We start from the raw sequence: 25,435 nt of genomic DNA, 5'->3' as shown, positions 1-25,435 counted from the left end.
TTTATTAGTTTTGTAGCTATGATGGTTTCCCAATACTTGATATGATATCAAAAGTTTTGTTTGTGGTAGTGCTTCATGAATTAGTGGTACAACATCTATAAGTAAAGAAACAATTTCAAAAACTTTGGTGAAAGAAACAAATTTTTTAATGTGCTTTTGGGAGGGTCTGACTTAATCAATTCTAAATTTTTTGACTCAAAAAAAAAGTAGTGTTTTTTTTTTAATCCTAACACTTAAAAAAAAAACCCAAAACCACCGGGCAAACAAAAAAACCAAAGAAAACAACCTAGGCCTAAACTGTGTCTAAAATGTACGCAGATTGGCTGCACAATGCCTGATTCATGTTGGCACATTGACACAACAGATTTGTTGCCTGAAGTGGTACATGTTTGTACATGGCTCTGATTCAGACTTTTATTCACTGCCCCTTCAGAAGTCCTTCAAATATACACATTTTGACACTGACAGAAGAACTTATATAAATATTTCATATTGAACAGTTCCGTATTAGTCATATGTTTTAAGATGGAAAACAAAAATGAGCCTGATTTTTCTGTTTTTAGCAAAACCATTATTCCAGTAACTTAGAATAACTTTTGTGGTGCGGCAACTAAGCAGGCAATCAATCTATTATCCGTGACCAAGCAGCTTAAATTGATCTATGTAAGGGTTTTATTTAGACAACAGCAGAAAAAGTGGTGAGCCCTGATTTGTAGTTGTTATGGCCCTGTGATACACACCAGGTCTCTCTTCTTCCTGCAGGAATTCCTTCCTAAGGGTTCTGTGGCAGTGGCCAGGTCAGTCGTAACTCCTGTGCTCTACCCCTACCTCTTTAATTCTTAGTACAGAAACACACATGGGGTGTCTCTGGGAAGGGATAGCATTATGTATTCTAGTGGACTGGCAGAAATTCAGTCTCAAGTATAAAAAAATGTAATCTGGAAAGTACAGCTGGAATATGTACAGTTGTTATCTTTTTGTAAATCAAATGCTGACTAAGTATTGTAATCGTCTCTGATGTCACTGACAAACATGCTTTGTCCCTTCAGCGACACATGGGTCTTATGTTAGCATAACTCCTTGCTTCACAACAGTTGATGTAGCTAGCTTAAAGTACAACATTTTGATACTTGATTTTGTGACAACAGAACCAAAAAGTTTTCTTGTTAAAATTTGGAAGCAGAAACTATGGATATTACCTTCAGTTCATCATTTCAAGCCAGTCTGAAGGTCTTTAAAATTGAGCCTGTCTTGGGATTTTTAAAATCTTGAGGTAGGTAGTGTTACACTCTTTCATGGCCTCGCATGTGTTGCAGTAGCTTCATGCCAGTGCAGGGCAGTAGCTCTGGAAAAAAACCCAAACTGTACTACTTCCTTTTTCACGGTCATCACAGTCTTTGTTTAAAACTAAAACCAAGCCAAAAATAAAGAGGAAAAACAAATGAATGTGGTGAATTATTGATAATGCTGTTTGGTGTTTGTTTTTTTTTTTTTTTTTTTTACAATATTGTACACTAATTTAAAATGAAAATATTGTTAATTGCATAATGGCTATAACTAGTAGTTTTACTCTTTGCAAAAATAATTTGCTTCCACATTTGCAAGTTTTGCAGTTTGAATATTCTCTTAAAGATAAACTGGAGAGGAAATATGCATTTTTATTTTGCAGAAACAAATTCTAAGAATGGATGAAGACTTTAAAACACAAGCTCTTGACTCTACTCTTCAAAGTCCATCAGAAACATTACTTTCCATTCGACTGTTAGACTTTAAAACAAGTTTATTGGAGGCAATAGAAGAACTGCATATAAGAAGGGTAAATGTGTTTATGTTGTTTTTTAGTGTTTCTTTGTCTTATTTCTGTTTCCTTGCATGTAATCACAGAAAATGCTGCATAAGTGTGAGTGAACTTCATGCTGTATTTTAAGTAAGTCACCAACCAGGATTATTTTTTTTAAGTATCATAGATTTAGGCAGTGTCTGTATTAGAAATGTCTCTGTAGACAGCACAAAGACAACAGGGTTGCATGGGAGTGAATTTGGCTTTCCTATAATAATGCACTAAGTTGCTACAGTTGATCACCAGGCTATTGACAAAAATGATCTACATTAAACTTTTGTATTTCATTGTAGTTCTTCTCTTTAAGAGCAGCCTTTGATAAGAAAAGGAAAGAAAGAATCCAAGTCATTGCCAAGTCCATAAGTCTTTCGCATTTAATAGATTGATTTACCGTTTGCCAGAAAAGCAGTGGTTTTGACTTTTTTTTGTCTGTTTATTTGTGCTTTTTAGAATTACCTAAGAGGGCAAAGAGCTACTGTGATAACCAAATCCAGTTTATTTCACTACTTTTAAATTGCTAAACCATTAAGCTAGAGCCCTACAATAATAACATATGAGTATTGGCAGGCGTGGAGGGTGTTTTGTTTTTGAAATATGAGTTGAATAATCTTGTAGTACTAAGGTAAAATTGTTTCTGCACTGTTGAAAGCAGCCATATTTTGCTGTGATTAATTTTTCAGTTGTATGTATGTAAACATTTGTTTCTATTCTCCCCTTAGTGTTTCTTAACTGTTGTATTTTTGAAAGACCTAAAGTATATCTTTCTGCATTTGATGAATTTGACCTGTTCAAAAGATGTGTATTATTACTTTAAAAATATTACTATTGATGACATGCTTGATTTATGTTTATTTTGATCTAAGTTAAATGCTCTAATCCTCTCTTTAAAAACCATAAACAAAAGAATGATGGCCATTAAAAAAAGAAAAATTCCAAGAAAAAGTGCATGATACTATTTTCTTGGTGCAGTATTGTTGAAATTCACCATGGTCTGATCCCTAGAGCTTTGTTACAATGGTAGTGTTTAGTCTAGTCTAACTATTTTTCTATTAAAAATTAAAGTCTGAAGAATTTAACTTTCATAATAATTATTGGGGTGTACTTCTCCTTATAAGATCTGTTAGCTAAACTCCATTTACATTGCTAACTTTGCATTTTCGTGCACTTGGTCAGAGCCTAAAATGTTTAAATTAGAGTGCTATAGAGTTTCATCTTCTGGGATTTTTTGGTTTTGTCTCTTGTATCTACTATACTCCAAGAGTAAGTGACTGTGATTTTTATAAAAGGTTGACTCAGGAGGGTGAGCATTTTTTTTTTTTTGTCTTAAAGGTGATTTTAGTTTCAAAATTGATGCTAACGCCAAGAGCCAATTCCATAGTTAAGACATGGCCCTCAATTTCTAAAACATCTGTGCCTTCCTTCACCCTAAAAAAAAAAAATATTAGCTGTTTGTAGTTACAAATTTAAGTAATTTAAGTTTAAAAAAAAAAAAGTTAATCATTTTACAGGTAGTCAATTTGAAATCTTAAAGTATCCCTGCATGCATTCTTATTTGCTTTGCTTTAATAATCAAATCAGGACTGCTTGATTAGTATGTTTGAAAATTAGAATATAAAACATTAATATTTTGAACAAGCAAGGGTTATAAAATAATATGGCCATGCATACTGCCATTAATTTTTATTTTTTTAAGTAGAACTCTGTATGGAAGATTTTGCTTAAAAAATGATGCTATGAAATCGTCTCCTGATTTTAGCTATGAATCTCTTACAAATCCAACCACCACAGGGTTATTCTGTAAGTTTATAATCAACCCTGAGAAAAAGGTAGTACATAGACCAAAATACAGCACGAACTCGGGGAATTATGTTGTTTGTCTTGCGCCATGGTAGTTTCTCCATGGACAAGAACAAAACACACTAATTTAAACCATATCATCTGCTAAATAAGAAAGTCAAGTCAGAGTTAAAGCTCTGCTGGTTTCTTACTACTTTTGCCACTTCTTTTCCAAGTTGCTTGTGAGGCTCACAGTAGACTGATAGCCGGATGGAGGCAGTATAGCCAAGTATAGTGGATTTTAGTCTCAATTTTGTCTCTGACCTGTGGCTTAACCTTAGATGAGATATTTTACCTCTGTTTGTTTCTGTTTCTCTTTCCATTGTTGGTCTTGTTTGTCATTTAGACAGGATTCTCTTCAGGACAGGAACTATCATGTATTTTGAGTTTATTAAACTGCCTTGAATGGTTGATTGTCTGCAGTATAAATTCAAATTAATAAAAATAAATTTGCAGATGAAATTATCTGTGTGAAGTTAGACCGATAAAAATTAAACTCAAACCAATTAAGTATTAAAATATTTTGAGAGACTTGATACAGTCCATACTATTCTAAAGTAGAAATTTCATTTTTCTGAATATGCGTATTTAAATAAATGCATTGAGTTATTTCAAAGCATCTATCTGTTTTTCACTTTTCTTGGTTAAACATACAGTTGTAGTTAAACTCTCAAAATAAAAATAATTTAGAGGAGTTGCTCATAATTCTAATTTTTTTTCTTTAGGTGACTGTTCTGCTATTTTACAGATGAAATCCCAGTTAATGGTAGCTGTGCATGTTTATTCTGGAGAATACATTGCTTAAATTATTATACTTGATACAGTTTCACTTTATTCCTTTAGCTCTTCATAGAGTCTTTGTTCTTAATATGAACTGACTTACTATGAATATGTATGTAATTAGAAGCTACAAAAAATGATATTACTCTTTCCCCCTGCCCCCCGGGGATTACTTCACACTCCAATAGTTTGAATGTCCTTCTATTTTTTTGGCAGTTTAGCTTTCCCACCCATCAAGCCCTGATCAGCCCAGTGATTCTTATGTGGTGGATATCCCATTCACTTTGTTCCAAAGTCTGTCAGCCTTGTTCTGCAATCAGCTGAGTTCATTTTGTTGAGTAATGTGAGACAATCCTTTTCTTAAGTGATAAATCTAATCGATTTTGACAGTATAAAGTTGTGGCATAGTAGGTCAAACTGGAAGTCTTTAATGCTTCCTGAAGTACAATGTATATAGGACAACTGACATTAGATTTAAAGACAATGTTTACAAGGACAAGAAAGGACCTATGTTGTGTATTGAAATTTTTTTTTCTTGTACTAGATACAGAAAAACATGCTTAGGCAGAAAAGCTTATAAACGTAAGGAATCAAGGAAATTCTTCCTTACTTCCATAGAAATGTATTCTAATACCCTGGGGATATGGGTATTTCTGGTAGTGGTTGAAGCAGTGGTGGTGTTGATTAGCTGAACACAAGAAAGATAAATTTTAGTGATGACTTTTAAAATTTTACTAACTTTTTTTTTTTGGTGCAAAGGGCAAGTTTCAGTGACCTGATTCCATACCTGAAAACAAGCACCTGTTGAGGTTCTTTCTGTGTTGACTGGGACATTGCAAAGTCTGGCTAATACTATAGATTCCATCATTTGTGCCCTGAGTTTATTAGATTTGATACTTTTCTGTTTAGTAAAAATGACAAAGAATAAATTTTGCTTTTTTCTCTTTGGGCAGTTATGATATATCTATAACTTGGTAGTGCTTATCTTTTAACCAAAATACTTTTCTTAAGTCTTTTCCAGCTCCCAAATTTTCTCACATTTCTCACAAGGTAATTTTTCTTTACCATAAGAAAACTATGTTGTATTAAAGAACATTAGAGTTGCAAAGGGCATTGAGTTTACCCATAAAAACATCTTATATATTCAAATATTTTGATATATGATTCTTTAAATATTTCCTTTTAAAATCCTGAAACCCACCCCTCACCCCTGAATTTTGTAAATTGAAGCCATATGGACTTGTTGTTATTGGTAGTTACCATTCTACTATTTACTGTCAAGCACTATATAGAACATCTCCCTTGCCTGAGCCAAAGGAATACATTGACATAGCAGGTGGTATTAGAATCAGTCACTGGAAGTGGGGATGAGATGTCTGATTTCCCAGGGAATTTCATATTTGTGCTCACAGCATGGGAATGTGGGGGCTCATGACTTCTGGAATCGGTTCCATGTTGTGGACAGAAATGTTCTTTAAAGGCTAGTTGGTCCTATCATTTTGCTGCTATTGACTCTAGTCTCCTTCCCTGCCCCTAATGCTCTTTTTCCCTCTTTTTCTTTTCCCTGTTTTTCCTAGTTTCTGCCCCTTTCTGTCTTCTGTTCTGCCTTCAGTTTTGATATAAATTAGACCTCCCTTTTGTGCCTACCCACTTTCATGCTGATGGCCAGTGAGCAGTCATTGAGAAAGAAAACACAAGGATATTTACTTACTTATCTGCAAAGGATATTTACTTACTTATCTGCAAAAAGAGACAAATCCTGAATCATGCCTGTTGTCATGACACAGATGTTATGGCGCTCACAACACCTCACCTTGAGTTTTTCTGGTTGCTGTTCTCAGGAGCTGTAGCTCACCCTAGTTCTGCAGAGCTGTATGTGCTCTTACTTTCAGATAGATTTGAGCAAGTTTATCTCAATTCCTCTGACTCTGCCTTTGCTATGGCTTTGGCTATTCTAATCCAAGTTCTTCAGCGCAGCGGCCTTTTTCTAGGTTTGCTTACAGGGAGGACATGAAGGAGCTTCACTCACCCTTAACTACTCTTTCCCATTCCTAAAATGTACTTCTGCTTTCTGGCAACTATGAAGGGGTTTGCACTGCACAGCATAGCACCATATAGCACATTGTAGCGCAGGATACCTGAGCTAGTCTGTTCCAGAATGGAAGAGATTTACATAATGGTGCAGAGCTAACTCATCTATTTATCAGCATTTCACAGATAAGATGGGCAAGCGGAGTTCAGTATTGAGATGAAAATTGAAAGTGGCAGTATAAGGTTAGTATTTGGAAATGTCACTTGGGCCCAGAAGGCAAATTGTTTTTTGAGATATTAAGTGAAGAAAGTTGATGAAACCATAAACTTACTTATCAGAAGGAGCAAAGCGGAAGGACTAAACTTGAGTTATTAGTAGTATTACAATATTGGTGGACATGCCAGTTATGATCATAACGGTCATATTGGTTGTGCTATACCTAGACCTAAATAACCCCAGAAATATTACAATACACCCAAAGCTAAACCTTGTTGGAGGTGTGTTCTGCAGGAGAACCACCACCTTCACATGTATGGAGTAGCAGAAAAATTGGAAAGGGCACCAGAGGCACCTGCTGTAGCTATATAGGCAGCTCTGTGGAAACAATAATCTACAGTGACCAAAAATATGAGCTCAAATGAAACTGTTGCAGAAATAAAGATTTTAAATTTTTTTTTAATGAAAAAGAGCTTGGTTTTAAGTTATCTGCAGGCTGTTGCATAGAATAAGTATAGAATCATGAAAGAAAGAAATGCTTTAATATGGTATTTTGAAGTTTCTATTCTTGAGAAGGACAATTACTATTTTAGAAAGTAAGGCAGAAACATTTTCTAGAAATAAAGAGGATGCTAGGGAAATGAAAGATTTTGGTGACGTTTATTTCAAGGAACAATTCTAACTGCTAACAAACAATAAGAATGGTGAAGAGCTTGATTTGATTTTCTTAAAGGATAGAGTAAAAAGATGAAATTGGGCGGGGGGAGGGAGAAACTGATAAAATAACACAGAATAGAAATGTGGGTGGCTTTTTTTTGTTTGTTACCTAGAAGCTGGCAAACAGGACACCACTAACACAGGCTGCAGAGAAACAGAAGAAAAAATCCTAACAGTCTTATAACTGGACTTTCTGCCTAAGTGTGAATTAGGGTACCTTTTAGAAAAATGACAGAAACAAGGAAAGCTGAATATTAAAAAAAAGGAAAAAAAGTATATGGATATTAAAAAAATAAGCAGTACTGAAGTTTATGGATCTCATGACTGTGACATACACAACATTGTTATTCAAGTCAGTAAGTAGTGTGTTAGCTTATAACTTCTGTGTTAGCAACTAATGTGGCTTTTGATTAGGAACTGATTACTTGATGCTGGAGAGAAGAGCATTATAAGTATCAATGCAAGTGTTTAAAGGAATCTATTTAGATAGATGAGACTTACTTAAACATAGAGCAGCCTATGCAGTGGAATCAAGGACAGAGCAATGAAAGATTTCCAAAGGAAAAGAGGTGGTTGGTATACATTTCTGTTTCTCTGCTTCTGAAAAAGGAAAGTTTTTGAAAATAAATTCCAAATATACGGTTACTAAAGGTTTTGGTTAACTGTCGTCACTCGAAGATCCAAAAATGTTGTATCAGGAACTAAAGTTAGAATAAAGCTGTTTTAAATGTTTTCTCTCCCTTTAAGATTTGTCCTGGGAACAAAACTTAAGAGGGATATCCATGCGGTCTGCTAAAAGTTGTACTGGACTTTTTAGTTCGTGAAGGGTATTCTAAGTATAGTATTAAACAATCAGAAACTGTAGTTTCTATGAGTACTATTTGATTGACCTGCATGAGAAATTGGATGTGCAATTTTGTAGGAGGTAGATTATGAGTTCGAAAAAGATAATAAAAGTACCTAGCAGCAGTTTTGGCTGCTTGGACATGAGCCAGCTGTACTCTGTTCCTAAATCTGTTCAGGGTCAAGAATCGAGGGGACTTGACCAATCCACAGCCCATCTTGTAAAACTACAGCCTGAAGCAAACACTTTAAAGAAGGCTTGACACTTTCTAAAGGTTATAACGAGTAAATAAACCATCAAATTACTCCTCTTTTATTGTTATGGTAGTCTTTTTTATAAAAACACTTAAATCCATGTAGTCCTAAGGCATCTAATAAAAAATGAACACTTTTAAGGTTTTGTGGTTTTTTTGATACCTCATCAAAGTTATATACAATATTATTGTCCTAAGTATAACAGAAATGTTTTTGTCTTATTAAACAGCTGGTGGAACTTTTTAAAAAAAAAAAAAAAAGAAAGTGCTTCACACAAGTTTTAAAAGCTTTCAATTCGAAATGGGTAAACTATAAATGTCCTTTGAAAGAAGTAAAAATGATGGATAAGGCTTATAATTGTTAGCGATTTCACATGAGAACACTTTTATCATGTAATTGTTATTCTCAGTTTAAGTATTTATGATGTTTATTTTTTTCAACAGTAGTTACATATATACACATTTTTGATAGCTTCAAGATTTTCCTTTATAATTTGGGAGTAAGTTGGAGGAGTGTTGTTCACTTAGAACTTTGGTTCTTATCCTTTTTAGTATTCAAAGCAAAGGGCTCACTTAAAATGGAATGTAATGCAGTTTTCAAACTTATATTATTGTATTTATTTAGTTAAATGTAAAGTGCTCAGTATGGATGTGGGAGTTAACAATTATAAATGTCTTAAATTTTAACATGCTGTTTCTTAGAACAATTGTAAAATTTTAAACCAAGTGTCTGCACAAAAATGTATTTCTGTATTTTCTTTTCAGTGTCCTCACTAGGATTTAAAATACTTACACATTTTAAAATTGAAATGGTGTATATGCTTGATTACAAATAATCTGATAGTTCATTGCTTATAAAATCTTTTTGTTGTTTTGTACTAAAATTACTTCTTTTTTATATACACCAAAGGCTTGGTTTCATTTAGGTAACTTGCATTTCAGTAAGCCCAGTCTATTTCAATTAAAGTTTTCTTTGGCAAGAATTTGTAACACTAGTATCTGCTATATTGCTCCCCTTTAAAATATTACATTCTTTTCCCTTTATTTCATGGTAAGTTTAATAGGGATAGATACTTGTTGGTGTCCAACAACCATTGAAATTAGTGATATATTTGCCATAAATTTTAGTGAGGTCAGAATCACAGTGCATATCTTAAGCTTTTTTTATCTCTGTTACCACTTTATCTTCATAGCTGTATTTCTTTTCTGATGCTAGTTGCAGTTTGAAGTTTGTTTCGTAAATGCTCTGAACTCGAGCTTTCAGCTTATAACAAATACACCAAACTAGATGAGTTTACAAACAAAAGGAGAGACAGTTATATGCATAGAAGCTGAAGAAATGCAGTAATCAATGTGATTAGTTTGCATGTTTTCAAAATATATACTTGAAAAATTAGCTAGCATGTTATGAAAAGGCATATTAGGACTCAATTGTGCAGGCACTTCAGGTATTCTGGGGGCAGTTCTACTGTCCATTATGTTGATCTAAGTCCATGCTACATCTCCTGCAGCAACATGTTGCTGTTGCTTCTGTTGCACTGGTACGTATTCTTGTGTTCCCCAAGGCTAGATCTGATCCATGGGATAACTGGCCACCTCCTTCTCCCTGTTTAGTTGTGCACTGGATCAAAATTCTGGTTTTCCCTCTGAAATACCCTTACATATGCTAGTGCCTGCACAGGGGAGTGGTAGAAATATGTAGTCTGGAGTTAGGGAAGAATACTACTGCAGTGCATTTTGGTTAGTTTAGGAATAATTTACACGGCGTGTTTAAGGGTCAGATTTTATAATCCTTACTTCTTACAATTTTGAACAAGGCTTTTGCTAATGATATATCATTTTAATAGCATTTGTTGCTTAATGACGTAAGTTGCTTAAGATTACACTTCTATAAGAAGTTGTAAATCAACCTCATTTGTTTTTATCATGCCAGGGAACTTAGGGGCATGTATTTTCTTTCAGTACTTATAGATTAGTATCAGAAAATTAATTCATTGCAACTCCAAAGTACTATTTGTTAAGGCAGAACTGGGAAGCGTTGATAATCTTTTCAATTCTCGTAATTATTTTTTTTTTTACCCTAAGGCATATGAAATCTTTTGGTCTCTTCTCCATCTATATTCTATAGGTACATATTGAGAAGCAAAAGCTAAAGAACTTTTCTCTAGTTTTCTGTGAGCCAAATTTTAATTTTAAATGTATGTTAAATATTTTATATGTAAAATTCACGTGAGTGTTGAGGCATATTTTTAGATCCCACAAGTAACTCTTGAAATGCTTAGGAGTAGCCTCCTGTGGATAGAAGCGTGTGTTATTTCTGTCCACATATGTGCCTGTAAACTGCCTGTTAATCAAGGAAGTCAGTTTTGACCCTAAAACCTATAAAAGATGTCAGTGTCAAAAACCTATTTTAAATCACCTTGGGACATATTTTGCCATTTTATTTCTATTGATAGTACAGTGGGTACTATCAAAATCTTCTTAAAGATGCAGCATACCTTATTCTTTGTAGCCAAAACATTTGTATACCTGCTTCACTGTGGAAGGACGAAGAACCTCAGTTTGCTCTTTCACTGTTTCAGAAAATTTATTACTTCATCCACAGGTTTGTTCCCCCCCCGTAAGTAATAGTTGTTCATGGTATTACAATTCAGTAGAATTTTACTTAAAACCTGATATCAAGAGAATAATCTTTTTTAGGCCTGCTTTTAATTTTTTACTGGAGAGATCCATAAATGGCTTTTTGTTGAGCTGTCACTGTTTCCCTGAGGATTATAGCCACTTCTTTTGCAGTAGTCCAGGCTGTTGAGATGTGAGTCATTTCAAGAGTGCTTATTTTTTCATGAATTTAGAATGCAGGTTTTAAACTGGAGTGAAGAAGTTGGACTCAAAAAAGCATAAAGGTGCACATAATATATCAAAACACAGTAATTCAGAGAATGCAGTCCAAGTATTGGGAGTACTCTTTTACCCTCACACAGTCAGTTTGGCCCTTGTTGGAGTGTGTCCAACACAAGACCTCAATAAATGTTACTAGTGCACCAATTCATCAAAGACAAGTCAATCTTACCTTAATGTGGTCACTTTTTCAATGTGATCATCAGTGTGCAGAGAAAAGGCAGGAAATCAGCCTTTTGAAGCTCAGAACACCACATTAGTGTAGCTTTCTAGGTCTTTAAAGGATATTCGTTATTTTGACTGTATGCAGTAACAGGACAGCAGTGAATTGCTTATGATATATATCAAAAGCCTAAATACTGTTCTTGCAAGAAGTCATGACTCTTTGATAGGGGAACCTGTTGGTCTTCCTTTGAGTATTGTATTTGTAAAGGAAGGCCAGTGCTAATAAAAATTTGACTCAAAAGGCAAGCTGATTCCAGTTAGGAAAATTTGACTTTAATACCAGAATATTTCAGGAAAATTCCAATAAATTTTTAGCAACTGTGATTATCAGCAGGTAAGTCTCATTTATTATAACAGTAATAGTTTGATTCTTGACAAGGTGCTTCTGCAAGAATAGGAGATGTAACGCACCTTCCTGTTACTAGTCCATCTTCTGGATTGTGAAGGAAACTTTAGACTTCTCAGATTTTCAGGTAGCTCATCTTATAAAAAATACGAGTTGATTATCCCTGACTTCTGTTTAACTTCTTACTTTCATCTGGTAGGTCAGGAGGCTTCTTGGCACAGAAGGTTATGATAAGTATTTCACTTTTTCCATAATAACAGAAGTAATTGCTGAAACAAACTTTCAGTTGTCTTGGGAGATGTAAAAAAGAATAAAGATTCAAATGCTTTGAGTTGAATAATTAAGATGTCCCAAAGATTCTGACTCATTAACCATGATTATCCATATTGTTGACTAACAATTGAGTCTTGAAGCACTAATTGCAGCTTGCTGAAATTCTCTTCATCTCAGTATTTTGACTTGGTTCATCAGAATATTTATTTTTCAACGGTGAAGTCAAGTCTGGTTTATTCCCTTTGAGTCTGGTTTTGTTGTAAGATGCAGAAGAGAAGAACACATATGAAGGGGGAACTGTTCCCGCTAATTAAGAGCACTATAATCCTAGCTCCTAATCTTCTGCTATGCATTTCAATCTAAGTTATTTATTCTGCAGATATTCTGACCAAAACAGCTGAACTCATCTGCTGTTTTACCACATTCAGAGAGCTTTTGTTTCCCTTTTTGCTGTGCAGTGTGTAGGCACATACTGTTCTGTGTACTGGACTGTAAAGGAAGAAGAGTATGAATATACAACTTATGTTGGTGTTTGATTTTGCCTTGTGTAAATTTGTTTGTTTGTTTTTTAACTAGGAAACAGAGATTAATTATGAAGATCAAATAAGTAAAATTGTTGTAGAGAAACAGGAACTTGAATGGCAGAAGGTAACTTTCCTACATGGTTTTAGTATTTTAACTGCTGGGATGTAATTTTGATATAATATTAATATGGATTGTGATTTGGTACAATTCCCCTTTTTACGGCTATTGTCACTTTTAATAGTAGAATGTGTTTATTGTCTATCCATGAACTTCTGTAGTTTTTATATTGATTTGGATTGCACCCAACCTAAAAATCTGATTAACAAGAGAGTACCATCATAATATTTGGCATGACTGGAAATCTTCAGTCAAAAGGGATGTAAGTATTGAAGCAATAAGACACTTAGCTTAACATGAGGCACATTGACACATTAGTGTGGCAGAAGCTATGCAACAGCTTCTCTGTATTATGCTTGTCTTTGACAAGTGCAAGTACCAGTGCAGTTGTACAAACAACTTCACTTGCAATGTTTTGGAGGTGACAATTTTTCCAAAAAATTATTTTAAACAGAAACTTATATGTTAGACATACTCAAAAGTGGTTTGTCAGCTCTTAAATGCTCAGAATGAAGTTTTCAGTAAAATGAGTCTAGCATTCTTCTTAGGGTTAGGGCTCTTGAGGTTATGCTTTCATAGGAAATCCATTCCCTTCTCTAATACAATCAAACCTATGACCCCTGTCACTAGGTCACAAGATAAAAGGCTTCACTCTGTATATTTTACGATCACAGAAAAAACAATAATTTCAGCTCTATCCTTGATCTTGGGATATTTAACATCTTAGTAGTAAAGGAAGACTATTTCATCTTGGAGTTCATCCTAACCATCTTAAATTAATAATCCTAACTATGTGCTTTTTTTCTGAAAGATATATATGTGCACACAGAAACAGGAAACATTTTATATTTGTAAAAGCAACAGTGCTTTCAATTTGTAACCCTTCTTTGCTTTTCTTAACCTAGCATTGCAGTTCTTAGTAATCTGGGTTCAAAAGGGATGATTTCCATTCATTCTGAGACCTTAACAGCAATTTAATTTACAGTTAATAAAAAGATGGGACTTACAGGCAGTTAGGTGAACTTTTTTCTGCACTTTGCATTTAACATTGGCACATGGCAAACCTAATGTAAACAATGAGTTGTAGATTTTAGGAACTTCATGTGAACACATATGTAGAGCTCTGCAACTTCAAAGGAACAAGCTAGTATGAGTTTCCAATTCTGGAGATTCCAGTAAGATAAAAATGCTAAGTATGACATTTAAATTGAATTTGTGACCTGATGGTTTCTGAATGCAGAATCCTATTGACCTCAATAGTAGTTCAGTAAGTAGACAGCTTCCCCTGGCTTATCAAAGGTTCTGTTATATTTTTTCCTTCAGAGATATCCCTTTCAGTCATCATTTCTGTGATTCAGTATATATTTTATTTTACCTTAAATTTAGTGAACTAGTTCAAAATAAAGACATGACTGGAGCTAAGTTTCTGGTTTAATATCACAATTTTAAAGCAAATCTTTGTCTAAGTTTTATGAATACTGTTGCTGCTCTTGAAAAAAAATATGCTAGAGTAGGGAAAACAGAGTAACTGGAGAAGATAGTCCTTTAAATCTAATGAGTATACTCATTATGCTTACTAGAACATCACAATATCAAAGGTGATTTTGCTTGTATTTTTAAAAAGTAATTTTGTTCTTCACTCTCCCTGCACCACACATACATGGCATATATGGAAAATTTATTCCAAAACTGAATTTCTAAGGAAGTTATATATAATAATTTTATTTAATAGTCTCAGCTGTGAGGCCTGTTAGGAAATGAGTATTTGTAGAAACTTCCCAGTCTCTTTTTTTAATGGTAAAATACATCACTTGAATATACAGTACCAGGAAGACTGTGGTATATTATGAAGAGCTCAGTAATGCTTATTTCCAGTTATCAATTACATCAATGACAAAATTCTATAAAGGATGGCTGTTCTGTGAAACCAAACTTATATCTACATAATATATTATGTAATATTGGCTTGAATTCCTATAATCTAAAGAAGTGTCATCTTAATTTGACAGTACTGTGGATATAAAATTTCATTCCTGTGGTGAGTAGGAATACTCCACTGGGAATAGCTGATTTGCTGTCACTGCAGTACCATTTCTGGCTTTCCAGCGTACTTGGTATGCCCTTTACCCGCTAGAGGTCCTGTGTCTTTGAACACAGTTCTAAGTGACAACTTGAGGAAAACATTCCTCAGACTTTTGTTTTCACTTTTTTGAATATTTGTTCATGTAGTATTCTTTGTTAGATGCAAATTAAAACTCTCTCTACCTATTTTACACTGAATTAATGAGTATGTACATGAATATAAAACACCTTACCTCCACAGATTCTTGTCTTGTATCAAAGGGGGAACAGCTATCACTTGTGGAACTTGAAAGCAACACCAATTTGCTGGAGAAAGTAGCAATTTTGGAATGGGCTTTATGTCTGAAAAACTCTCAATTTATTTCTCAGTTAAGGCAGGAGAAGAAATTAGACTTCGCATGTGTGAAACAAATGATCAATTTATTTTCTCCCAGTCATTCTTTTTAATAGTCTCAATTTATATTCATTTTTGTGCAGTCATTACTTAATCATTTCCTACTTCACACTAATATTTTAGCTAAACACTCATCTATATTTTGAGATGGGTGTTCAAGGACAGAGCCTCTTGATTACTTTTACCTAATATTTTTTTAGTGTCTAGAACTTAAAAAACCTGATCTTACAAACATATCTTCTGTATTACTTCACATCAATTGTGGGGGTTTTTTTTCCTGTCTTGTATAGGAACATGATGCTTAAAGATGTTAAAGATTGCCAACTTGCAGAGTGTAGTATTAGTCTGTGAGATTATGACATGAAATAATAACAAACCCAAAAATAATAGTACATCTTCAACTAATTTTCTTGTTTTTATGGATGAGAGTGAAGTCAGGCAGTAGGATGATAAAAATCTTACACTTTCACCTTACGCTTAGTCTTTTCTGCCCTCCTTCAGCTCTTTCATGTAGTTTGTTAAATGACTAAAATTTAACTAAAAGCAGAATAACAGATTGTTATTTTTTAATGGGAGTATATTTTTTTAATGGAGATTAAAATTCTATAAAAACTACCTGGAACTGTGTCAAGATGCTGTCTTAAGATGGGAATGGGTGTTGGATTGCTTCTGCAGGTTGATCAGATGGGTAAGAGTTGCTTGTAGAAGTCCTAGCAACAACATATCTGAATTCCAGAGGTGAGAATTGTTACCTGTTATGAATTAAAGAGAAACTGCTACCAGAAAGATGATTGCCAGTTAACAAATGTCTCTTTTTAGTCTTCAGGTTTTGTTCTTAATCAATCATGTCTTTCTAAAAATATTTAACAAGGAATCAGGTTTTTTTTCTTGAAATACTATATGTATGGTTTGCTGTAAGATAATATTTAAAACACTATTATTTCGCATGAGCAGGAAACTCTGCAGCATCAGATGGACACATTGCACCAACAAAACAAAGAAGCTATGGCAGCTTTTAAAAAACAGGTAGCAAAATAAGGCCTTCTAGCTTTGACAATGAGATTTTAAAATATGATGGCATAATAGCAAGTTATCAGTTGGTATTAAAATACTTTTTCTGTTGCATATAAAATGTTAGAATATACAGCTCAAAGAAATCAGGTCTTTTTCTTTCTTCCAACCACAGCGTAATGCCTGTATTTTGACAGTTCTTCCCAGTAAGCCAGTCTTCCTGGGATTTTTCATTTGTATTTTTCAAAAAATTCCTAAAGAAGATAATGCTTCTTTTAATATTTTTTTTTTTTTTGGGGGGGGGGGGGGGTCCCTCTCTCTAAGATGGCATGTCCTCTGCAAGGTTAGATTCATAAACCATGGTAAAAGATCTGTCACATAACTTATTCTGTTCAACATTTGAAAGTGTGTTTCAGTCTTTCAAATTGGGGTTGTGTTTTTTTCTCCGTAATATATAATCAACAAATACGAGTGCTGAAAGAACTTGCAGAGAACAGTCATAGGAACTGAAACTGTTGCACATGGCAGTAAAGAATTTATCACTAATCCCTGCATCACAATCATATCACACAAAAAAGAAATTGACAAGCAATTAGGTTTTTCTTTCTTGAAAAAATAATTTGTGATTCACAAGCTTGATGCTTGTGACTCTATAGTTACTATAGTTAAAGAAAAAAAACCAGGAAGTATGCTATGCAGGGTAATATAACTATATTGTCTTGTCAAGTTGCATGAATAAAATTAATCCCATGTGTCGTATTGATTTTTTTTTTTTTTTTTTTTTTTTTTTTGGTAATGCCACTGACAATCAAGTTACAGGCAAGGATGTTTGCCATGGAAGAAGAAAAGGTACTCTGTTACAATTACTTGTTATTTGTCATCCAGTGAAGCACATAAGCAAATCATAATGCTGTATAACTTACCAAACATGTTCTAAGTATAAACTAAGTATATTACAATTAAATTATTTTTCTTGCTATGGCCTTTGCAAAAAAAAAAATTCTTTATAACCTTTGTTACTTTTGGTTTTTTGTTTATAGCCTGTGGAAGTTTTTAATTATTTGTGAAATGTCACTTTAAAATCTGCTTATGCTAAAAATCAGCGGGGGAATAAGTATTCCTTGATAGTTCTATATTGAAGCTATACAAAATTTACTTTATTTTGGGGGTTTGGGACAAATTGTCATAAGCCTTTTTTCATGTACTAATGAAAAATAACAATTCTAACTGGTTTAGTAAAACCAGATTTTAATAGGGCTTTTATTGATTTACTTAAGCTGGTTTCTTAAGGAACTTGAACTAAACTGAAAAAATATATACTTAAGCCTGAATTTCCGGAATTTTTCTTAACTACATGAGTTTTTATACCAAGCTGATTGCCTGCTTCCTCTTCTGAATAAAGGATTTTCATTTGGTATACTAGGAGCCTGTTTCAAACAGTGACGCTAATGAATGTCTGCATGTGGACCCTACTGTTTCACTTAAATTTCCCAATGATTAAGAGTGCATGAATATGCTATATGTTTCATAAGAACTTGCACAGAAATTTGCAAACAGGTGAAATTGGTTTGAAAGTATATCAAAGTAAACTGTATTGTTTGCTACATTTATATTATCTGGTTGAGTTATTTTCTTGCTTGTATTCGAAGATTTTTCTTGTTGAGACATCCTGTTTGTCCACACATACCTATGTAGTAGTCCTTGATTTGTATTTTCAATGACAGCTACTGTTTCAGAATTAAATTGTGTGCTGATTTTTTTTCTCTAAATACTTCCATTGAATTGAATATACTTTCAATACTTCATGCCAAAGTAACTGAAAGAATAAATTAAGCTGTAATGTTTCATGACAGAGTTTGAATACAAAGACCAATTTTTGCTCCAATTTATATTATATGTACTTTTACTCATCAAGGTGGTTTCAGGAGATTGCACAGCCAGCACTATGTTAGAAACGAATGGAACACGCAGGGCTGGTTGAATGGACGTATTGTTTTCTCTGGCATATTCTCTGATATCTAGATTCTGTTCTCCATTGTATTGATTGCTGCCCAAGATTCTTACCTGACGTAATTCCACTGAAGTTCTTTGACTTTAGCCACATGCATGCATATATATATATATATATATATATATATATGTATAGGTATATATATGTGTGTGTGTGTGCGCGCGCGTGTATGTAATACAAAATGTGCCTGCATGTATTTAGTAATTCTCATGATAGCAGATTACAGTTCAATCTTTGTGGATTGGAAAAGCTGAAGAAATTGCTTCTGTGACAACCCTGCTACAGTGGATAAGAAAATGGATTTACCTGATACTTTGTTTGTTATTTAGTACCTTTGTTCTAAACTAAACTAACTTATTAATTCTGCCTTTGTCAGGCTTTTCTCTTCCAGAACAGAAAATTTTAAAACTTACTGGCTAGTGATAAATGGTAAAAATATATTAACGTGTTTTCACTTTTCATAGCAATATATATGTACATTTTAAATTCTTTAGCTGAATTTTCACCTGTTTTCATCAATGAATTGTTCTGTCTGAGCAGAGTAGTACTTTATTTTTGTAACATTCTTGTTGATAAATTTTTGTTGTAAATGCATTTATTCTGCCCAAATTCTGAAGTACAGCTTTTGTTGAAAGGGAAAATATCAACTTGCTGTAGAAACAAAAGAAAAAGAAATTGATGGACTGAAGGAAGCATTAAAAGCATTACAGGTAAATTATTATTTTTGTTAAATAACTTTCCTTGGTATGCAAATGTTTCAGTTTAAGGTTTTTTCACTGGTAAGAAAATAGTTGTTTTTAAGACGGTCTTTAAGGCCTTCTCATTTAATGTTTCTAGTTCATGTACACCTCACTTTCTAACGCTGAGTTTCTGTTCTGGTCTTCAGTGTCAAGACTACTTTGAGTTAGCCTTCCAGCTGAAGTTGTTTTCCTCCAGAAGAACTCTGGACTCAATAAAAGTCCAAATAGCATGTGAAATGTGCTTTCTTTTCATTTCCATAGTCTTCCTCTTTCTTTCTATTCTTGTCTTCTCACTTCTCACCTGTCAGGAAACTCTGGTTTTGGACTCCTAAACAGAAACAAGTATTCATACTGGGCTTCCAACTCACAGTGCTGCCTGTGTTTTTATTAATTTTCCTTTGTTTCACTAGGAGGTTTCTGTATTTCACTAGGAGGTTTCTGTATTTACCGCTTAATCCATGGCTTTCCAATGCCTGTTTTTCAGTAAAAGTAAAATTGTCAGATAAACGCAGAAATTACTCTGGTGCTGCTTGGTGTTATTTCTGTGTTGTATTTTATATTGTTACATGGTGTTGGAGCAGTTGTGGCTGTGATTCACAGTTACTTGAAATAAAGGAAGACATAGGGACATAGCTAGTATTTAGTTTTCTTTTAAAGACCAAGGCAAATATGTTGGTCTTGGATTAATGGAAAATGGATTAAAAGAGTAGAGCTCTGAAGGTTTTTCTTCAACACAGAAGAGAATTAGCATTGTAATGCATTGCCAGATTTCAGGTATTGCCAGGAATTAATTATTTTTCTACCCAAAACTGAGTGGGATAATAATTAATTCTATTGAAAACAAAATGGTTATAATGGATTATTACCCATGATTTTGCAACATGTTTGGTTCTTATTAACATTGTCTTATAATGGGATGTATTTACTTGGTATCAGACTGTTTGTTTAATCATTTTGTTAACACTGAAGGTATTTTAGGAGCAAAAGAAATTTATTCCCATGCCTGGCCGCCTGTGCAGAAGCTGTAAAGGATTTTGTTGCCTTGTTCAAACCTTTGCATAGCACAGATGATGTAGAATATCCCTCCATGGTCTGCTGAACATAATATGTGGACAGCAAGAGTAATGAAAGATTCCACTGGCCTTTCTTTTGTAATATAAAACAGAAATTTAAAAAAAAAAAGCTTAACATTAAATGTTTAATGTTCACAGATCAAACATTTATGTATCAGTATAGTTCAGATCTAGGAAATTCTGCTGTGACTTGAGGAAGCAGGAGGTCAAAATGAACCTGTGGACCCAGAAAAATTGTTTGGAAATCAGCCTAAAATAAGTGAGGAATTTCTAATTTGGTTCTGTAGTCCTCTCTATCCAGAGAGTCAGAATTCTACCTTAAAGTGATTGTTCTCTAGGCTCAGGTTTTTCTAGAAATAATATTTTCTGTATAAGATTTACACACACTGGGTTCTTTGACATTTTCTTTTCTTTTTCTAGACCTTGTCAATGTTTCTTTAAATGTTCTAAGAGTTACAGAGACTAAAGCTCTTGCAATCTTAAGTATTATACAAGTCAAAATTCTCTGATGTCAATAGTGTATGAAAAAGTGTTGATGACTTCAAATGTCAGTCTTATATTATTGAAGCATGCAAGATTGGTACAATATGTCTTTATACGCCACCATTCAGAGTATCTACCAAGATTTTTTTTTCCAACAGGGAACACACTTATATTCCTTAAGGACTTGAGGGAATACTTTCATTTCTATCTCTGTTTTCTTCTCTGTTTATTTCTAAGGGTCTAGTTTATAGACTCTAGTCCATTTACACATTATTTTTATGATACATGTCAGAAAACACAAGGATTTATGCATTTTGAAAATTCTTCTAGTAACAAGTTTAAAGCATTTTTACATAATTTAAATATTGAAGTGAAATTATGTAAAGTGATCAAATAATAAAAGAAATAGTGTCATCATTAATTCAAAACCAGTATTACTGTATTGCATTGGCAATAAGCGGAATTAAATCTTAGGTATGAGAATACTTAAATAGGCAGGTTGTAATTGGAAAAAATGTAACTACAATTTAATTAATAGCTGTCTTTCATTTTACAGATTTCAAAATACACTTTACAAAAGAAACTCAATGAAATGGTAAGAAATTAATAAAAGTAAAAAAATAAGAACAGCTTTTATGAAAAGAGAATGTCTGCTTAGAGTATAATGCAAATAATAACCAACTCTAATACTTAAGTGATGTGTGATAATTATTACAAATAACCAAAAGAAGTGATATCAACTTCGAATCTGAATAACTTTCAAATACAATGTTTTTAGTTTTTTATAGTTTGATAGCTGCTGTTTATCACGTGGAATTTTTTTCTCCTGAATTAAAGTATAATTCGTACATTTTTTCTCTTTATAGATTAGAGTGAAGATTTTTTTTTAGTAACTGTGATTTGCATAATGTAATTATATTACCCTTATAGGATCTAGTATATTCCTCTCAAAGAAGTAATAGAGAATTCCAAGCAGTTCTTAGGGTTTTTTTTTTTAAGAAAAATTGACAATGTTTTTCCTCTCACTCTTTTTCACTCCTCTTCTCAGAATTACTTCTTAACGTCAGTTCCCTGAACAGTTTAGGTTTCATCCAGTCCAGCTTACTCCCTTTGACACAGAGAATAAATTTATACAGAGTGACAGCATAGTCACTCTGAACCCTGTTGTCTGTTTTAGGAAGTGAAAGAGTGAGCTGCAGAAACATTGCTAAGCTTGATTGAATAAATGCTGTGAAAATTCTGCTGCTGCTCAACTGGAAAGAATAAAGATAATATTGTCAGACCATTACAAACTGTGATTTTAATTAAGAAGCTCAAAAAACTAGGGTCCAGTTTAGCTTTAAGTACCATGACATTTGTACTGAAAGTCATCTTCAACGCTACAGTGGTTTTACACAAAATATGGTGAAATTGAATAATGTGCCCTCTGACCTGGGAGATAAGGCTACAAGTTAAAGATCAAAGGCAGCATAAAATGTGTTTTGTCTTACTTCACTTTTAACTTGTATTTATTCTTAAAATACATCTAAACTAAAAATGTATTTAAAATATACAAAATTATTGAACTTATATTTAGGTCATTTCACATATTACCTTTCTTTCATAACTTGCAAGCTCAGTCTTCCATATGAATGAGAATATTTAAATTACACCTTCTCTATAAGCTGGAAATACATCTGTGCTGCTTAAACGAATATCTTCCTTTCTTATGTTTATAAACTTTTCCAATAATTGATTATTTTAATATTTTGAAAGCATTGGGGTACTGTGACTTTGATACAGAGTATGGTTATTAAATGCTATTACGTGGGGGACAAGATATTAGAAATACTCTTTTGCATGTAGCCCTAAACATAAGATGTATGGCTTGGCCATATTTATAGAAGATGCTCTGATCTGAAATGACGAAAACAAAAAACCGCAAGGTAAACAGAAGTGAATTCTTTCCTACAGCCTTATGCAGTAGTGGGCTAATACATACAGTTTTAGACTGGGTCAAATTCTACCAACTTCACTCCTTCAGTAGTTGCACTGAAATAAATGGTTCGTTCTAGGGATCACATAGTAGCCCACATAGACTCTTAGTTATCACAAATGGCAAAATGTTTAAAAGTAAAATGGGTGAAATTCCAAACCATTCATTTATTTGAGACCCATTTCTATTTCAAGTTTGTTAAAGACAGATTAGATCATGCCCTGGCTAGTATTTTAAAAGTAAGCAGATGTGCTGTTTAGTTTATATCTGGCACCTTAGAAACCCTGCCAGTCAGTAAAGTAGCTTTTGTCTGTGCTGGGGATTGAGCATGTCTTTTTGATGCAGCATTTTATTCTGGTTTTGTTCCTTTAATTCTGTTCTTTTAGTCTAGCATATGCAATGTTAATATATTGCATATACAGCATATTTTAGCATGCTATCCAGTTAAGTTTATGTGCAAATTGTAGCAATTATATAATTCTTATGATATCTCCTAGAATTTTGAAATAGTGGAAGTTTTTGTTTCATATTGAGAGACTGTATAGAGACAAAGAAATAAAGGATTAATTTTTCTTCCATCTTTCCTTTGTTTCCACAATAAGTGTTGATTATTGTGTGCAGTGTAGCCACTTGGCACCTCACTGCATATGGATAGTAGCACTCATGCAATCAGGAGGCTACAGGATGATTACTACAAAGCTAGTTGTCTGATAGAACAAGCTTGAGTGTGGGTTCTGTATTGTATTCTTTTTCTTGCTGCTGAAATAAAGAAATAACTGGAGGAAAATGGCCTTGCTCAGGTCTTGGTTTCCTCCTTCATTAATTTCCTGGCAGGTGATACAATATAGAATGTTAGAACTCTCTGAATGTAGAATAAAAGCTGATATAGAGTAGGAAAAAAAAAAAACCCTAAACTAAATTTTTCATCTGTTCATGTGTTCCCTTGTTAACTTGCATTGGCTAATCATGGACATGTCTGAGAGAGTGAGCATTTAGAGTTATTTGTCTTCTGCAGTACCTAGATCTTAAATATATATTATGGTGCTAAAATATAAAAAAAGAAGAATGAGATTAAGTCTAATGCTGGCTGGTTTAGAGACCAAATCATGTGTGCAGTTCAGAAGAGCAAATCTGGAGTGCGAGATCTCTGTGTAGTCAATGGGGAGACATCACTGTCTACAAGGTAGTGATTCAGTGCATCAGTATTAATGAGTAAAGTAGATGGGGTGACTACCTCTGTGAATGACTGGTAATTAGTCTAGTTTCACTTGCCAACTGTGTTTATATTGGTAAACTAAGTGTTTGTGAGACTGTTTAGTGAAGCTGCACTCAAGTGATATGAAATAGTCTAGATTCATTAAACTCTACTGCTCTTCAAACAAGGGAAGCTGCATCCAAATAACCCACATTGTTCCCCACAGACAGTCTCCTGAACTGTGCCCAGGAACTGCTGACATGAGTGCTACCTGCATAGGCCAAAAGGTGTCAGGGATATTTTAACAACAGTATAGGCGTTTCCTGAGAGCTTCCCTGCCACCATTTAGTTTTCTAATACAGATGTAGTTGCCAAATGAATGAAAAATGAATTCCTGTAAAATGTTAAATAAATGTAATTTAAAAAGTTGGTTTGTTCTTAATAATCTAAGAAAGGAATGTTATTTTTATTTCCTTTCCACATTTTTTAGGAATTTGCTATATTTATACTATGTTGTTTAAAAAATACAATGAGAAGGCAGCGATACAGTATAAATTAACAATAATTATTTTTAAGTAGAAAAATGGTGGGAACTAAAGGAACTATTGTGGAAAAAAATTCCTATTTTGAAGACTTACAATTGGTAACTCTCTGCATAATTTTCACATGATCTTGCCTTAGGTCTCCATGCCATTGCATCTCTTTTGTTTCTCTGACACTTTCACCTCCCAGTTACCACCTTCTGCTTCACTGAGTAACTCTGACTAGTGACTCAATTTCCAGAATATCTTTGAGATATAAGCAATTCCCTCTGTCTTCCTCCAGTCACCTACCTGACCCTGAACTATTTCTCTGGTCTAGTTCCACCAAGAAATCATTGTGCCTCAACAAACCATATGGCCACAATCAGTTCCACTCCCCATCCCGGCTTATCTTTATTACTGGTGGAGGGCAGGGCAATAATTCCTGTTCTTGCAGTATCAGACATTAGGAAGGAGAACCAAGATTCTGTGGGTCTTACTCCAACTCCAGGGTCATACCCTCCCTATCCTGCAGTGTCTGCTGGTGTTTCTTGATTGTCTTCTATGGAAGAATGTTTTGAGACCTTTTTACTGTGAGCAGAAGAATCACATACTCAGGGAAGGATGTCAGAAGGCAAACCAGTCTGCTTTTATTTTACTGTGCACTAAGCCTGGAGATCAGCTTGCCATCAAAAATCATATTTAGGCAGGTGGTAAGTTCTTAATAAAACTTTTGAGGCTATAGCAGGCCAATTCCTTTTCTCGCTGGAAGGAGCCCTGGGGAAAAACAAAGCATATTTCTACTTTTCTAGCAAGGAGGAGGGACTAACACTGTCTTGCTGACTTAAGAAAGAAATTGGGAGAACACTAAGAAAAATCCATATAAAAGAAAGCTCAAAACACCTCAGATCTTGCTACAAGCTGTTCAGTCTTAAATTAGCAATGCCTCCCTGTTCATCGATCTCTTAGAATAAATACATCTGAATGACTATCAGGAAAAACAAATATAATTTTTCCTTTTTTTGTTATAAAATCCACATTCTAGCAT

General features: G+C 33.8%; 1 protein-coding gene across 1 annotated transcript in view; it reads left to right on the top strand.

Moving 5' to 3' along the window:
• Nucleotides 1-1,684: 1,684 nt before the first annotated feature.
• CCDC73 (coiled-coil domain containing 73) overlaps nucleotides 1,685-25,435 on the top strand; it is a 68,942-nt gene continuing 45,191 nt past the window's right edge. The window contains exons 1-6 of the mRNA XM_075501440.1: nucleotides 1,685-1,816; nucleotides 12,837-12,908; nucleotides 16,333-16,404; nucleotides 17,203-17,238; nucleotides 19,036-19,110; nucleotides 21,253-21,291. Coding sequence (XP_075357555.1) covers nucleotides 1,685-1,816; nucleotides 12,837-12,908; nucleotides 16,333-16,404; nucleotides 17,203-17,238; nucleotides 19,036-19,110; nucleotides 21,253-21,291 — 426 coding nt within the window. The remainder of the gene's footprint in view (nucleotides 1,817-12,836; nucleotides 12,909-16,332; nucleotides 16,405-17,202; nucleotides 17,239-19,035; nucleotides 19,111-21,252; nucleotides 21,292-25,435) is intronic.

The sequence above is a fragment of the Mycteria americana genome, chromosome 5 (assembly GCF_035582795.1).
Source record: "Mycteria americana isolate JAX WOST 10 ecotype Jacksonville Zoo and Gardens chromosome 5, USCA_MyAme_1.0, whole genome shotgun sequence".
NCBI classification, from domain to species: Eukaryota; Metazoa; Chordata; class Aves; order Ciconiiformes; family Ciconiidae; genus Mycteria; species Mycteria americana.
This window is presented reverse-complemented; position numbering and strand designations above follow the sequence as displayed.